General features: G+C 37.7%; 1 protein-coding gene across 4 annotated transcripts; it reads right to left on the bottom strand.

Moving 5' to 3' along the window:
* On the bottom strand, nucleotides 2,244-12,996 carry LOC109829866 (ribonuclease II, chloroplastic/mitochondrial). Of its 4 annotated transcripts, XR_002244149.1 has the most exons (17): nucleotides 12,669-12,996; nucleotides 10,949-11,108; nucleotides 10,677-10,790; nucleotides 10,519-10,596; nucleotides 10,283-10,414; nucleotides 9,897-10,118; nucleotides 8,112-8,294; nucleotides 7,977-8,039; nucleotides 7,737-7,843; nucleotides 7,505-7,654; nucleotides 7,243-7,402; nucleotides 5,509-5,836; nucleotides 5,392-5,459; nucleotides 4,040-4,264; nucleotides 3,129-3,294; nucleotides 2,938-3,018; nucleotides 2,244-2,689 (listed from the first exon to the last, which is right to left on the bottom strand). XR_002244149.1 is itself a non-coding variant. In XM_020396931.1 (16 exons), the coding sequence occupies exons 1-15, from the start codon at nucleotides 12,938-12,940 to the stop codon at nucleotides 3,142-3,144; spliced, it is 2,415 nt and encodes an 804-aa protein (XP_020252520.1). In that variant the 5' UTR covers nucleotides 12,941-12,996; the 3' UTR covers nucleotides 2,244-2,689; nucleotides 3,129-3,141. The 4 variants fall into 4 exon arrangements, 3 of the variants coding, with proteins under 3 accessions (XP_020252520.1, XP_020252522.1, XP_020252521.1); XM_020396931.1 differs by lacking the exon at nucleotides 2,938-3,018; XM_020396933.1 differs by lacking the exons at nucleotides 2,938-3,018; nucleotides 12,669-12,996 and having other exon boundaries at nucleotides 10,912-11,057.

The following is a 14,942-nucleotide window of genomic DNA, read 5'->3' as shown; positions in this document are numbered from 1 at the left end:
TCTAACTTGTATCCCACCAGTTCTAGCCCACATCTTGCTAGTTCTAATCAAAGCCCATGTTTTTTCATGCTAAGTTGTTAATTATAGGTTCCACGTTAGTTCTAGCCCACATCCCACCAGTTCTAACTTGTATCCCACCAGTTCTAGCCCACATCTTGCTAGTTCTAATCAAAGCCCTTGTTTTTTTCATGCTAAGTTGTTAATTATAGGTTCCACGTTAGTTCTAGCCCACATCCCACCAGTTCTAACTTGTATCCCACCAGTTCTAGCCCACATCTTGCTAGTTCTAATCAAAGCCCTTGTTTTTTTCATGCTAAGTTGTTAATTCTGGGTTCCACATTAGTTCTAGCCCACATCCCACCAGTTCTAACTTGTATCCCACCAGTTCTAGCCCACATCTTGCTAGTTCTAATCAAAGCCCTTGTTTTTTTCATGCTAAGTTGTTAATTATAGGTTCCACGTTAGTTCTAGCCCACATCCCACCAGTTCTAACTTGTATCCCACCAGTTCTAGCCCACATCTTGCTAGTTCTAATCAAAGCCCTTGTTTTTTTCATGCTAAGTTGTTAATTCTGGGTTCCACATTAGTTCTAGCCCACATCCCACCAGTTCTAACTTGTATAATTAACAACTTAGCATGAAAAAACAAGGGCTTTGATTAGAACTAGCAAGATGTGGGCTAGAACTGGTGGGATACAAGTTAGAACTGGTGGGATGTGGGCTAGAACTAACGTGGAACCTATAATTAACAACTTAGCATGAAAAAACAATGGCTGTGATTAGAGCTAGCAAGATGTGGGCTAGAACTGGTGGGATACAAGTTAGAACTGGTGGGATGTGGGCTAGAACTAACGTTAGAACTGGTGGGATGTGGGCTAGAACTAACGTGGAACCCAGAATTAACAACTTAGCATGAAAAAAAAGGGCTTTGATTAGAACTAGTAAGATGTGGGCTAGAACTGGTGGGATACAAGTTAGAACGGGTGGGATACAAGTTAGAACTGGTGGGATGTGGGCTAGAACTATAGTTTTGTGCCGACTTCGCACGCACTTTCTGATCGTCTCCAATCTCCGTTTTCACCGATTTCTTCTTTGGTGAGTAGCCCTACATGTTGCCTATCACCTCCAATTTGTATCACGCTCTAACTCATTCTCTATATCTCTCGGTAACATCCGAAACATCGCTCGGCGGCAGCAGCGAGCAGAAAACAGCAGCGCCGTGCCGACTTCGCGCGTGTTTTACGGCCACCTCCGGTCTCCGTTTTCACTACCGTCTGCGCCGGTGTGTAGCCCTTTATATTATCTATCACACGGTATCTTTCTTTCATTTGGGCTCATTTTCTACCTCTCGTTATATTGTTTCGAATATCGCTCGGCGGCACCGTGGCAATTTCATTCATAGAGATACATTAATACACATTTTCGTTATTTCTTAATTACGATATTTCTCTTCATTCCCCTTCTACTCTACTTCTCCTTACCTTTCTTTTTTCTTTTTTTCTTTTTTTCTTTTTTTATTTTTTGAGAGAGAGAGAGAGAGGAGAGATGAGAGAGATGATGTGAGTGCTGGGTCAGAGAGGAGAGAGGATAAGGATAGTTTTAGAATTTTACTTTAGCTGACATGTGATAATTAATAAAAAGGGGCTGCGGTACAAAGTGTCACACTTCAAGGGGCTGATCCACATGGGAAAAAATATGAGGTGCTTTGTCACATGAAGTTTTTGCTTTTGGGGCATGGACACATTTTTTCCCAAGTTTTTAATATATAGTAACATGGATACGTGTTTTAACAGTTAATCAAAACCACGGTTAGCAATTTGAATGATCTGAGGGACCTATTAGCAAATTCGATATTTGAGGGACTAATTCAAGTTGTTCAAGACAAGGAACCAACACCGAAATTACCCTTTCTGATATTACAAATATAATAATGTTACGTTCTCAGAGGTTCTATACTTTTTTTTGGTTGGCACTAGGGGCACACCCCCAACCACATCCCAAATCACACCCCCTCTCTTATATGCTACAGTACACCGGCCCCATATAAGATTTTAAAATTTTAAAATCTCATATGAGTCCCGGTGCACTGTAATATATGAGAGAGGGAGTGTGGTTTGGGATGTGGTTGGGGGTTTGTCCCTATCATTTTCCTTTTTTTTTAGGGAGGCTTTAATTGTGGCGGGACTCGGTACATCTTACCAAACATGCTATGAACATAAAATATCAAGATGAACGCACAAAACAGAACTGAGAATGACGATGCTCTACTGAGCCGGTTAAATTTTCTATAACTTACGTAAAACGTAAAACTTTAATCAATTTACATTAGCAACGAATTCCCGTGACAGGAAATATTGCGCTTAATTGGCCTCTGCAGTTATTAGCCATGTTATGTATGATGCATCCATAAACCCCAATAAAGAACTCCCTCTCTTTCATCTTCACCTAAAAATATTTGCATCCGGTAACCATTCTCGCTATAGGAGAGAGCATTATGGCTGCTTTGGGGTTGGTCTCAAATAGCAAAATTGATCCTTCAGATATCTGCTTCACTTAAGTTGCTGAACTTCTGAATGCAAAAGAACAACAATACGATCGTCGTATACAGTAAGTTAGTGAAAACTTGGTAGCCCATACCGTCTCCCGAGCTCCTGCTAGGATCTGAATATCTCCCTCTTAATCTCCAATATCTGTGAACATTTAAGATGAAAAAACTCAGTAGGAGAGGTTGTCAAGATAGCTACGCCCGTGGATTCATCACCCCAAAACCCCAGACGAAGGACAACTGGAACTACATGATAGAAAACATAAAAAGTGATCGCAGATAGTGCTCGTGAAGAAGGTGTTTACACAACATTCTTTGGAAAATAGGACAACATGCACCAACTTAGGAGAAAGAGTAAGATTATAAGTTACAGGGCGAGAAGTAGATAATGACCTCCATGAACTTGGTTGAGAGCAACTAGGAAGGATAACGATGATAGTGGTTAACTTAATGGAGGAGAAACCATTAACAGAACTGGATGGAAGAATATGAGTCATACAGCCAATCTCCAATATTTCAGATGAAGGCTTGTTGTTAGTGTGATATAGTAGTATGACGAGAAAATAGGACTAGTCTCGACTTACCTGAAAAAAAATTCTAGGAAACTTCTTCGGTAATAGCTTCTTGGTCTACTAGTACCTCCTTAAGGGAAAGAACATCATCACGTGGGTGAGCCTCTTCTATAACAACTTCTATTTCGTCGCCGATCAGGTTTCCGACTGAAACGGATGCAGAAGCTTGAATTCCTACCTGTAAAGAGACTAGCAGTGAAGACAAAAGGGCACAGAACATACATCTGCACAAACACAAAGATGCACTGTGGAAGAAGACAGGTTACAGCTATTGACGTGCAAAAATATTTACACATTCTCACTTGTAGTTTGCGCTTTGCTCACTGAACACTATTTAGTATTACCAAAAAAACTGCTGCTTTTGATAAGCGTTTATATACACACACATATTGCCATATTAGTAGCTGAGAAACTTCTTCCTGTATCAATAGAAGGGCTAATTGCAGATATACTCCATGTACTATGGCTAGCCACTTTGGTATACACCCTAAACATTTTTTTTAATCACTTAACACCCCAGAATCTCAGTTAGAAGCACTTTCCCCCTCAATTTAGAGGAGAATTTAGCTTTTTCCAAATTAAACTGACGACAAGAAGTAATTCATCATCATGTGATTCCAATGTGTCTCAACCAAACTACATAAATAATATTGTCTGGTGTGTAAGCGCAATAAAATAATTTAGGCAGTATACACGGCTACACCGTCATAGCATAGGAGGGGGTATTTGCAATTCAACCTAAGGCAATCATAAGTTATGAATGATACTCTTCAAAAGTTTCAGTAACTAGTGAAAAGCACACCACTATAAGGAATATCCCACATTATTATTAAAGTAATGAGCATTTAGTTGCATAAGGAGGCGAAAGCACCATTCCTCAGGGTCAAGGTAGGAGAGTGTTATGTCTGGCGTCAGACATTTACCTCAACTAGAAGTATGGCTGCCACCCTATCTTTGATGAACCTGAGTATTAAAGCACGGAACTTTCTTCCCCTCGTCTGTCTTCTCAAATACTCCAGTAACCAGTATCTTAGATTGCTATTATAAAGCCTCCTAGCAAATTTAACATGCATGTTAACTAGGCATGTTATTCCCTCTAACTCGCCTGACGAAAATGGAAGAGGCTCGTTTCTAAGAAAAGCCTTGATCTGAAAGCAGAGTAATTTCAAGTTAAAAAAACACCAAGAGATGTAATTAAGTACCAAAAAAGAAACTACAAGCAGTACGAAAACATTTAAAAAATTTGTAGCAAAAACAAGAGGCAACACGAAGTTGTAGCTCTAAGCACTACGCATGTAATAGTCCTAATTCTGTTCCATAGGAAGTTAATTAGTTCTTTTTAATAAGCTTCTTCAGATCCGAGCAATACATAACTAATCCAGGAATAGCATGTCAGAAAAAAATTACAGAGCCCTCTGGCTTAAAAGGGAAAGTAAAAGGAAATGTATAAGCCTGATCTATCCTTGTCCTAGCCCCTAAGTAATCCAGGTTCAGTGTGAAACTCAATATTCCAAAAAATTGACAAAACATACCTAGAAATATAGAATTAAACTATTTCACCTTATCGTCACCTCTCATTACTCTATTTGAAAGGGTAAATGGACATAAGGGTTGCCTGCACAAATCGGAAGAATATTCTGCAACCTAGAGCAAATCCGAATAATACTTTTCAACCTAGAGCTGAGAATAGACTTGGGTCATATCCCAAAGGACTCAAACCAGAGACTCTTTGATGCAAAAGGAGAAGGGTAATAACCCAGCTCAAGAATGGAGGCACAAAGTAGAAATCTACAGCTGAAAAGCCCTTCGGAACATCGCTCTTGTTACTCACAGACAATCGAGTTAAGGGATTAGTGAACATCAAAAGAGTTATCCTCAGGAACCTCTTTACTAGCTTGTGTTGTACTTTGGTAGAATGATAAATCATTCTGCAAGTCTTTCATTGTTCTTTCTATAAGACCAACAATCATGGGGGGAAATGCTTTCAAAAACAAAACAAATAGGAAAGGAAACATGAGCACTTCTAAATTCTAATGACATTTGATTCAGAAATCTACTTTTCCCTGTTCTTATACCAAGTTGGTACACAGTTCATACAAAGAATGAACTTACAAAGTAGTGGATATCTAATAATGGCCCAAGCATATTCTTACCATAAATTTTACTAGAATGTTTCAAGTATTTAATATGACTGAGAGAACATACCTGATAGTGGGCTAGAAGATCAACATATCTACGGATAGGAGAAGTGAATTGTACATATGAGAGAACATACCTGATAGTGGGCTAGAAGATCAACATATCTACGGATAGGAGAAGTGAATTGTACATAACCAGGAACACCAAGAATATCTACGGATAGGAGAAGTGAATTGTACATAACCAGGAACACCAAGAACGCCGTGACGAATCGGTTTCTTAAAATCCATCTCTGCTGCACGCATAATTCTAACGAAAGCAGCACTCCTGACAGGTCCTTCCGGGAGATGGGAAAATGCTGATGATGATATATTTGACTGGGGTTGCCCCCTGTATGGTAAAGGAATATTGTTGTGTGAACCAAATGTGGCTACAACTTCCCCACACAGTATCATCATTTCAGAAACAAGTCGCATTGCAAGGTCTGATTGGTCTTCCACATACAAATTGATGGAAGGTTCAGGATCATCAGCATTGACCACCTTGATGCGTGGCTCAATTGTAGTTGTGTCGATCGCACCCTGCGTATACATTTTGTAAATTATCTCAAAGAAATTATAGGCATTATCACAATAGATCCAAAAGGTAAGTGAATTCTTTGGTCTATTGAACTTCTAACTACAGCATTCTCCAGTGGCAAGGATTGAGCAGACATGTGCATTTCACAAATGCATGAAATGGAGATAATGCACCGGATCTTTGCAAACTGGGATGGTTATGATAGTGGCAAAATGGAATTTCCTCCTTTGACATATACAAATTTCATTAAAAACAAGAGGGCTGAAACATGCATTTCAGTATTCCATCTACCCATCACACAATTCCATCAACCATAAAATTCTTACACAAATATCTGGAGGGTTGAGAAGATAATAAGTCACCCACATATTGAATTCACAATAATTGCATGTCCCATTTAGCCAGTCCAAATAAAGTGGTTGATCCATCTGAGGTGTCATCTTAGAGTCATGCTAATAACTTACTACAGTTTATTTGGAGAAGATGATAGTGGTGGCAGTGCAGTGGCGGATCTAGAGCCTTTTTAGTGGTGGTTCAAAATATGTGTTAATTTTTTTGTTCGAACGATATCCCTTTGATGCAATGATACTATAAAAACGTCCTTGTAAAGTTACATAAAGTAAATCTATTACATACGATTAATGAATGTATAAATTTTCATCCTAAGTAAATTAACTAAATCATTTGACATTAGCATACAAGCTTGGACTTAAGACTCTATACTTATGTGAGAGAGAGGGATGATGTGATACTAATTTGTTGTTAATTTATCTTCTATATTAAAGAAGCTTTATTATGTGAATTGTGAAATGTATAGTTTTTATGGAGGTTGACAATCAAAACAAATGGTAGATATATATTTGAGGTGGGATTGCATAACTATTCTTAGAAGTCCCTCTTCATTTGCTCTCTTCTTCTTTCTCTGCTTTTGTTTTTTGTGTAATTTTCTATTAACAAGGTATTTATTTACAAATTTGCAAAATTTCAGGTGGTTCAAGTGAACCACTTTGAACCTGAATAGGTCCGCCACTGTGGCAGTGATATTCAAGTTCTTTTAGAGTACTAATTATTGTTAGCTTCTAACCTTGAACTGTGACAATAAGCATGAGACGGACACATGTGACTGCCAATTTTGGAAGGACTAACTGAAGCATAACAGTTTATCTCAAGACGATAGCAGTAACACACGCATCAATGTACCTCATCACAGTTATGCTGATAACTTTTCCATCAACAGATAAACTTTGAAACATAGCAATTGCAGAGTAACATAGAGAGACACAAGAGAACAATCAGGCTTCCAAAAAATTGTCTTTTGAGAAATAAACACAAGGAAAATATATTGATCGGATGAGTCTTTGAAAACTAAAAACACCAGAAGAATATTATCTTAGGCTGAGACAACAACCTGGCTACGGCGCCATTGTAATCGGAGCAATGCAGCTTCAGACAAGAGTCTAAGTTCAGCCTCCTCTTCCAGGTTCAAGTGAAGCAGCTCTGTTGCACTCTCATATGTCAACATGTAGGTTGGTCTGATGATGGAATTGTCTATGGTGTATTCTGCAATGCTATGTACTCCAAATATATGTAATTGGCCCTAACTTTGAATGAAAAAGAAGAAACAAGAGTGCATTTGAATGTAAATAGAAAGTCGTAAATCTAGAAGTTACCTGCCATCTTGATGGAGAGTGACGGACACAGTGACAGCCTTGCAGAGCTTCCCTTGCTGCAAGCTCATGGACTCCATAGCAAGCTTTTCAGGAAACATTGGAAAGGTAGCAGTAGGCAGAAAAATGGAAGTTCCTCTTCGCAATGCCTCCCTAAGTAAATATAATAAAACTTTCTCAACCACAGTATAAATTTATATAGCTGGTGATTTTTTTCTAAGAAAAAGTGAATAACCTGTCAACTATGCTTTGACGTTTAACCAAACATGTAGGATCTGCAACATGTATCCAAATCCTTATCCTACCATCCTGCAGCCTCATTGCACTCAATGCATCATCGAGCTGCATTATCAACCAAATACTGATGATGTGAGGCAGGTCTCTACTAGTGGAATAAATATATGAAGAAAACATCAAGATGAAAATTTTGTTAAAATCGAATCTACAATCCATTAATAATGCATTCTTATAATACCTCATCTGCTTCATCCACGTCAATTGCATAGACTTTCAAGAACGTAAGATCTTTCCTGCTAACCTACAAGGCAACTGATGTTGAACAAACTGACACGGAAGGAGAAGGAAAGAGAAAGTACGCACCATTAGTTACCTCATCAAGGTCAGCAGATTGCATCATAAGATCTTCAGCAGCTAAGAGGACTTCATCACTATGCTCAGTACGAATGTTGAACTTTAAAAGATCCAGATTAACATGTACAGGGAAATATCCAATATCTATAAGGAGATTCACTGCAGCAGCTGATGTCTTTAACAGTCCCATTGCTTTAAGTATCTATCACAGTGTCAATCAACAAAAAAAGTACTTTCAGCAATATAACAATATACATCAGCACCTGAAATTGTTACAAGAAAGGATATGCATCTAAAGATAATCGGCGTTTCTTTTTGTGAGTAAGCAGCAAACAAGTTAAACAAGTTACCCTCATTTATAAAGAATATAAACAATATACATGGGAGATAGAAATTAAAGATTGATAGCTAAATATCAACTTATGATTTGACACAAAAAATAATGTAGTGACATGCATGTGAAGGAATAGAGTCATCTTACTATTTATCTGCTTTTGTGGTTGAGACACTACATGAAATTGAATTAAAATAAGAAATCATAAGAAACCACACAGAAGTTATTGAAAATTGTTACTAACTACTATATAGTCTGATCCTACACAAAAAAATACAAGGGGGGAAAAGAGGAGGAATAGAAAGCTAGCTAGCAATACATAAATTAAATATCTCAAATATAATGACTTAACCGATAATATATCATATTATATATATAATATATATATTATATATATATATATATAATATATATTATACACACACACCGACACACACACACACACACACACACACACACACACACACACGTTACATCACCCACACACCACACACACACACATACACACTAGCATACATATACAATACATCAATTAAATATCATCAAATATAATTGAAACCTAACCGTATATATATAATATATATATTATAATATTATATATATATATATAATATATATATATATGTGTGTTGTGTGTGTGTGTTGTGTGTGTGTGGTGTGTGTGTGTGTGAAAAACTTGTGTCAACTTAAGCGGATAGGGATAGTATGTCACCCAAAGTTATTTTAAAACACTTCTATTGAGCCTAGGTCCTTTGTACTATATGAAAATTGTGTTTTTATATTAATAAATGTGTGAGCTAGGAACTTTGCGTGGAACATCACTTAAGTTGGATAGAATGTCTTGCTCTCTCGCTCTCTCGTCTCTCTATATATATATTATCTCTCTCTTCTCTCTCTCTCTATTATATATATATATATATTATTTATATATATATACTTATATATAGAGAGAGGAGGAGAGCAGAGACGAGAGAGAGAGACGAGAACGGGAGGTGACGCTGGCAGCGTAGGAAATTCCTACGTGCAGTGATATGACATGTGAGCCCCTCTCAGTCACATCGATGTGGGGCTCACATGCATTTACACTTGCAGCGTAGGAAATTTCTACGCTGCCAGCTCACCTCCGTTTTCTCATAATATAATATATATATTATTATATATTATTATATTATATATTATATATATTATATATATACGAGCACACGTACACGCGGCTACATGTACACACCCACGTACACAACAACCCACACCAGTACACGTACATGCGCGCGCGCACACACACAGACACACACACACAGACATACATACATACATACATATATACATACATACATAAATTAAATATCTCAAATATAAATGAACCTAACCTGTATACACACACACATACGTATGTATATATGTATATATGTACATACATATGTATGTATGTGTGTGTGTGTTACTTCATATATGAAGAGTCAGAATAATTACGTTTCCAGCAGTTTTCTTTTGTTCTTCATTCTCACATGCATCCACGGCATAAGCTTCAAGAGATTTTACCCACCGCTCGATGCTCTCTTCTGACGTCCATGAACTTTTAGGAGGCTTGGAGTGCACAGGCTTTGCCTTCGCAGATTTCAGTAACCCAACAAACTCTTGTAGTTCCTTCTCAGATTCCTCTTTAACCCGCTTCCGATGGGAAAGTTCTTCCACCTGCCACGACATTGAAAAATTGTTCATTTGCTCTAACACTAAATAAATTTTGAGATGTGTGGCAGACAACTATTTCTATGTTAAGAAAATTAGAAATTTCGTAACCAAAAGATGGGTGGCATATAGAAGTCCTATGGCTGTTTCCTAGATGATATGGAAATGACCTGAACAACAGGTCGAGGCTCATAAGCAGTGTGAGATCCCTTGCGCTCAATTTCATTAAAATAAATGTCATCTTTTGATAGCAAGAGGTGGGTACAGTAGCTCTCCAGAGACTCGCTGCTACCGTAAATAATCTGATGAAACAATAAACAATGAAAAGAAGAAGCAGTTTTTTTTCAAAATTTCAAATTCAGTAGCATAACTTAACAGACAAGGGAAAGTTTGTGCTAAATTGTACCTCTGCTAATTCTTCAACAGTTACTTGCTTTTTATTCTCCAAAAGTTCTGCCCAAGCATACTCTAGCATCGTAGGGTCCTTTCAGAAACCATCACAATAATTTAAATATTTGCATTCAAAGAACTATAAAATCGACAATCACATATATTGCCACCTACCAAGAGATCCTGAGCTTTATGAATAAATGCAGGAATATCCGTGTGATCAAAATCTTCAATACCAGGTACTATATATGTAACTTGCTGAGGCTTTATGGAGGAGACAGTGCCATTCTGTGTTGCATAAGGAAAATATTGGAGACATACAATCAGACAGAATGGCTCAAAGAAGTTGAAATCATAGACCATGATAAATAGAAAATATTTACATAAAATAAAATAAACACCTAACGACCATTTCAACAAGCCGCAGTGGTTATTTCTGTTAAAACCTGATCGTACACCATCCAGTTTTTCTTTCCATCAGGCTTCTGGGTTACTGCTAGCAACAATTTTTGTGGATCTTTTCGAAATTCAAGCAATAACCCTTTCTGGAGAACCCTCTTGCCTAGTTTTACTTCAGATAGCTCCTTACTGGCAGGAAATCCCACTCTGCAAAATTTTATAAATTAGTAGCAATATCTGGAACAGATATTTCATGATCAAATATAAATATTATATACCCAAAGAAATGTGTAAAGTGAGATCGATTTGATATATGGTATCATCTTCAAATTACAACTAGAATAATATGCTAAGAAAATGTTTTAATATTACTTATCAACTGAGATTATGCATAATGACTTAAACCTCACACAGTCCTTAAGTATATGTGCAACAGGTAAAATGAAGAATATGCCAAACTTAAGCATTTATTGTCTAGAATTTTCTATCACGTCATATATGAAGAAAAAAAAGAGTTCAAGAATTCAGCCAGAATCATATGCTTTCAAAATTACCAGTCCAAAAAAAAAAAAACAATTCCTTACTTCAGTCATAAATTTATGAAATCTCAAGGGAAGAACCAAAAAGGATACTACATTCCTCCATTAATAATAATTTAAGTAGCTTAAAACCTCAAAACCAACCATGTTTCAAACTGTTAGCAATCTCATCACATATACTTTCAAAATTACCAGTCACTGTTTTCGTTACTGCTAAAGTCCTTGTTGCTCCTTAGATACACAAACTTTACACCTCCCGCAACCTTAAGAAGATCAACATTTTGCATGGATTAGCTTATGTCTAAGATTAGTTGAGCCAAGCCTTATTTTATGGACAAAGACTGGTATTTTAGAAAGAGAAAACTAAATCTTCTAAGCAGAGACTCATTTTTCAGCTCATCACGCCCTTCACGACCTCTTAACTCCAGCACCCACTACTAGGGTCTGTGTGGCATGAGGAAACAGCAGCAAAAAAAAAACAGCGGACACACTTTTTTTATTAGTTTTTTTGGAAAAGGAAACTTAGCATCACAAAGATTCCAATAAGTGCTATATGCCGCATAGAACAATCTCTACTTTTCATGTGAAAAAGGAAGAAAAATAGTGAAACCCTAGCTTCCATATAATAAAAGCACACCTCACACCTACCAACAGTCACCAATACATGCAACATTAGTCGTAACTTGAAATTTCTAATTTCTCTCCAGTTTTCCTAGAAACAAACTGCTCGACTACAATCAATATAGAGCAGAAGCTTCTGTCATTCAGCGCTGCCCCTATCATTCTTGATTCGCATGTACTTTGTATGCATCGGTCTACCATGCCCGTATCTGTGTTGCTTGCTTTCTTATTTGAAACCAAAATATTGTATCAATAGTTTCTATAAAAACCAGAGCGTACTCGAGAATTGTTGTTTCAGCGGTCTCTGCGAATTTCACCGCTAAGCACAGCGGACTTTTGTGGGCTACTAAATTAGAATATTTCCCAACAATCGTTTCATTCACTCAACACTTGGATAATCTCGCAGAGTTACACTTTGCTGTACGTTCTAATAACAGCCCAGTACCTAAATAAATTGCACCTTAGAATAAACAGTCGCACTGATCACAGAATTTTTTTTCCCCCGCCAATTTTTCAGTGATGGGTTACCAACGCGAAGAAAATGAAACAAACTCTCGTGAATACCAGATTTGGGATTAAGAAAAAGAGAAAATAATAGCAAGATTACTTATTTAACGCCCGAAGCCGCTTTCGAGAACGGATTGATTCCAGCTCCTCCATAACCGACTCAACGAGGCTGTGAATTTGGCGAGGCGACGACCTCAATCGAAGGCTGAAACCGCTGCAGCGAGATCTCGAAAGGGGAGGGCTCCAGATTCCGAGGCCCGGAGACCGGATATGAGAAGGGCGGCGATGGGCGAAGAACCGATGGCAGATGAAGCCGCAGAGGGGAGGGGAGCAGAGGCCGGTCACCGCTCTGCTCGCCATCGGTGAGTTCATGAGAGAGGGAGAAACTATTAGGGTTTAAGCTGCAAAACCACCAGGGCTTTGGATGGAGCTCTGAGGGCGAGAGAACATGGAGGAGGAGATGATAAAGGCATTTCAGCGGGGAGAATTACGGGCCTGACCAAATTGACCGATACTGGGCCAGCTTGAGGCCTATTTAACTTAGCAATGGGCCTAAGGGTTATGCCTCAAAGAGGAAGGAATGGTGTTCAATGCGTGCAGTTGCATTTATGGCCCACTTTTAGAGCTAACCCATGCCTCAAAAACCTTGAGTAGGAGATGGGCTTCAACATGGGCCATTTCTAAGAGTTGCATTTTCCCAAGTTTTGCCTTCGTTTGACATTATTTTCTCTCATTGTCCATTTTTATCCAAACCTCTCTCATATTTATTGTCTTTTTCCATGGCTAAATGAATCCAACAAAACTACTCGTAATATATATTTTTAATTATAAAACCTAAAAGGGTGAGAACTCCAAACAATAATTTTGTCAATGGATATTTTATTTTTATAAATGATACTTGCATAAATTTTCTTGATCATTATAGAAAAGTGTACGAGGTTGAAATTACTTAATCGCATCTTTTACATGTTGTTAAGGGTGCAAAAAATATCTTGAAGAAATATAAGTATCCGTTAGGATACATACATGGTTAGTAGAATCTATAACCGAAAGGATATGGTAAGGAATATAGATATGTATTAAAATATTCGGATCGGTATATGAAATATTCGAATATATGTCGGTCATACGGTCACAATAGTTTATATCCTTCTATTAATGGATTTTGAAGTTAATTTTGATGATCAAGATATCTAATCTTAGCTTTTCAAGTATAACAAACATATTAATGAACTCTCGTGTAACGTATGGACTATACTTTTTCAATATTGTCTTGTTTTTTCATATCTGTTTTGTATTCTCATGTCTACCCGCTTACATATTCACATGCATATTTGTATCTGTATCTGATTATAGTAGGTATGGATATGAATTTTTCTTTTTGAGACGTATTTGTATCCATATCCGGACCGTTTGCACCCCTACTATACACGAGATAAGTTTAGACCTCTTCTTAACATGTAAAAAGACAAAAGAAGAAGAAGAAAAAAAATGTAAATCGAAATTAGAATATCGCATTGAACGGATGCAAAAATTTGAAAGACAAGCAACATAAGAAAGTCGGATGATTTTTTTTTTTTGAAGTCCTAGAATTCCTTTACTAGGCATCTTCACTACCTTGATCCCCTGCCTTGTAGACTAGAAGTTGTTCTGCAGGGGGGTAAAACGGTTATGTTTAGCTAATCACACTAATTCTTTCATTATCAACTGATCTTGTTCAGTACTACTAATGACTCTAAGGTGTGCACAAGTTTCACAAGAGTAGTAGTACTAGTGTTATGCACAAAGCAGTGGCTGTTGAGGGCCACCGTGTTTGTGGCTTTGATTACAGTGATCAGATTATTACATTCGATTTGATCAATAGGCAATGGAGTCGTACGTGTTTCACTTCCTCAAGGTGAACAATGTTTGTTTTATGTCGTGAAGGTTGAAGATGAGCAAGCCGAGGTCGATGATGATGGGGACGTACGGATTGTTTCCATAAGGTACGTAGATGGTTTGTTGGGAGGAGAGGGCGGAGTAGGTGGAGATGACAGGAGGAGGAAAGGAGGGAGCTCTTTTGTTGATGTTAACGGGGCGTTTTCGATGAGGACGAGGGAGGTTGTGTTTCAGGGTTGGAGGCCGGAGATTTTACCGGAGGCTGCGGATTGCAGAGTGCCGAATGGGAAATGGATATGAAAGATTAAAGCTTTTGGCTCTGTTGAAGAAATTAAACAAGATGTTTTTTCTGTGTTATCTTATAGCTGTTTGTGAGTGACTGATATGCCGAGGACTCGATAGCTTAGTCTCCTTCGTTTAGAATTTTTTTTTTCTTTCTTTCTTTGGGGTGATTTTAGTCGATTTACTTAGTTTATTGAAGTTTTCAGGGAAACAA

Source organism: Asparagus officinalis, chromosome 2 (genome assembly GCF_001876935.1).
Source record: "Asparagus officinalis chromosome 2, Aspof.V1, whole genome shotgun sequence".
Classification (NCBI taxonomy): domain Eukaryota; kingdom Viridiplantae; phylum Streptophyta; class Magnoliopsida; order Asparagales; family Asparagaceae; genus Asparagus; species Asparagus officinalis.
This window is presented reverse-complemented; position numbering and strand designations above follow the sequence as displayed.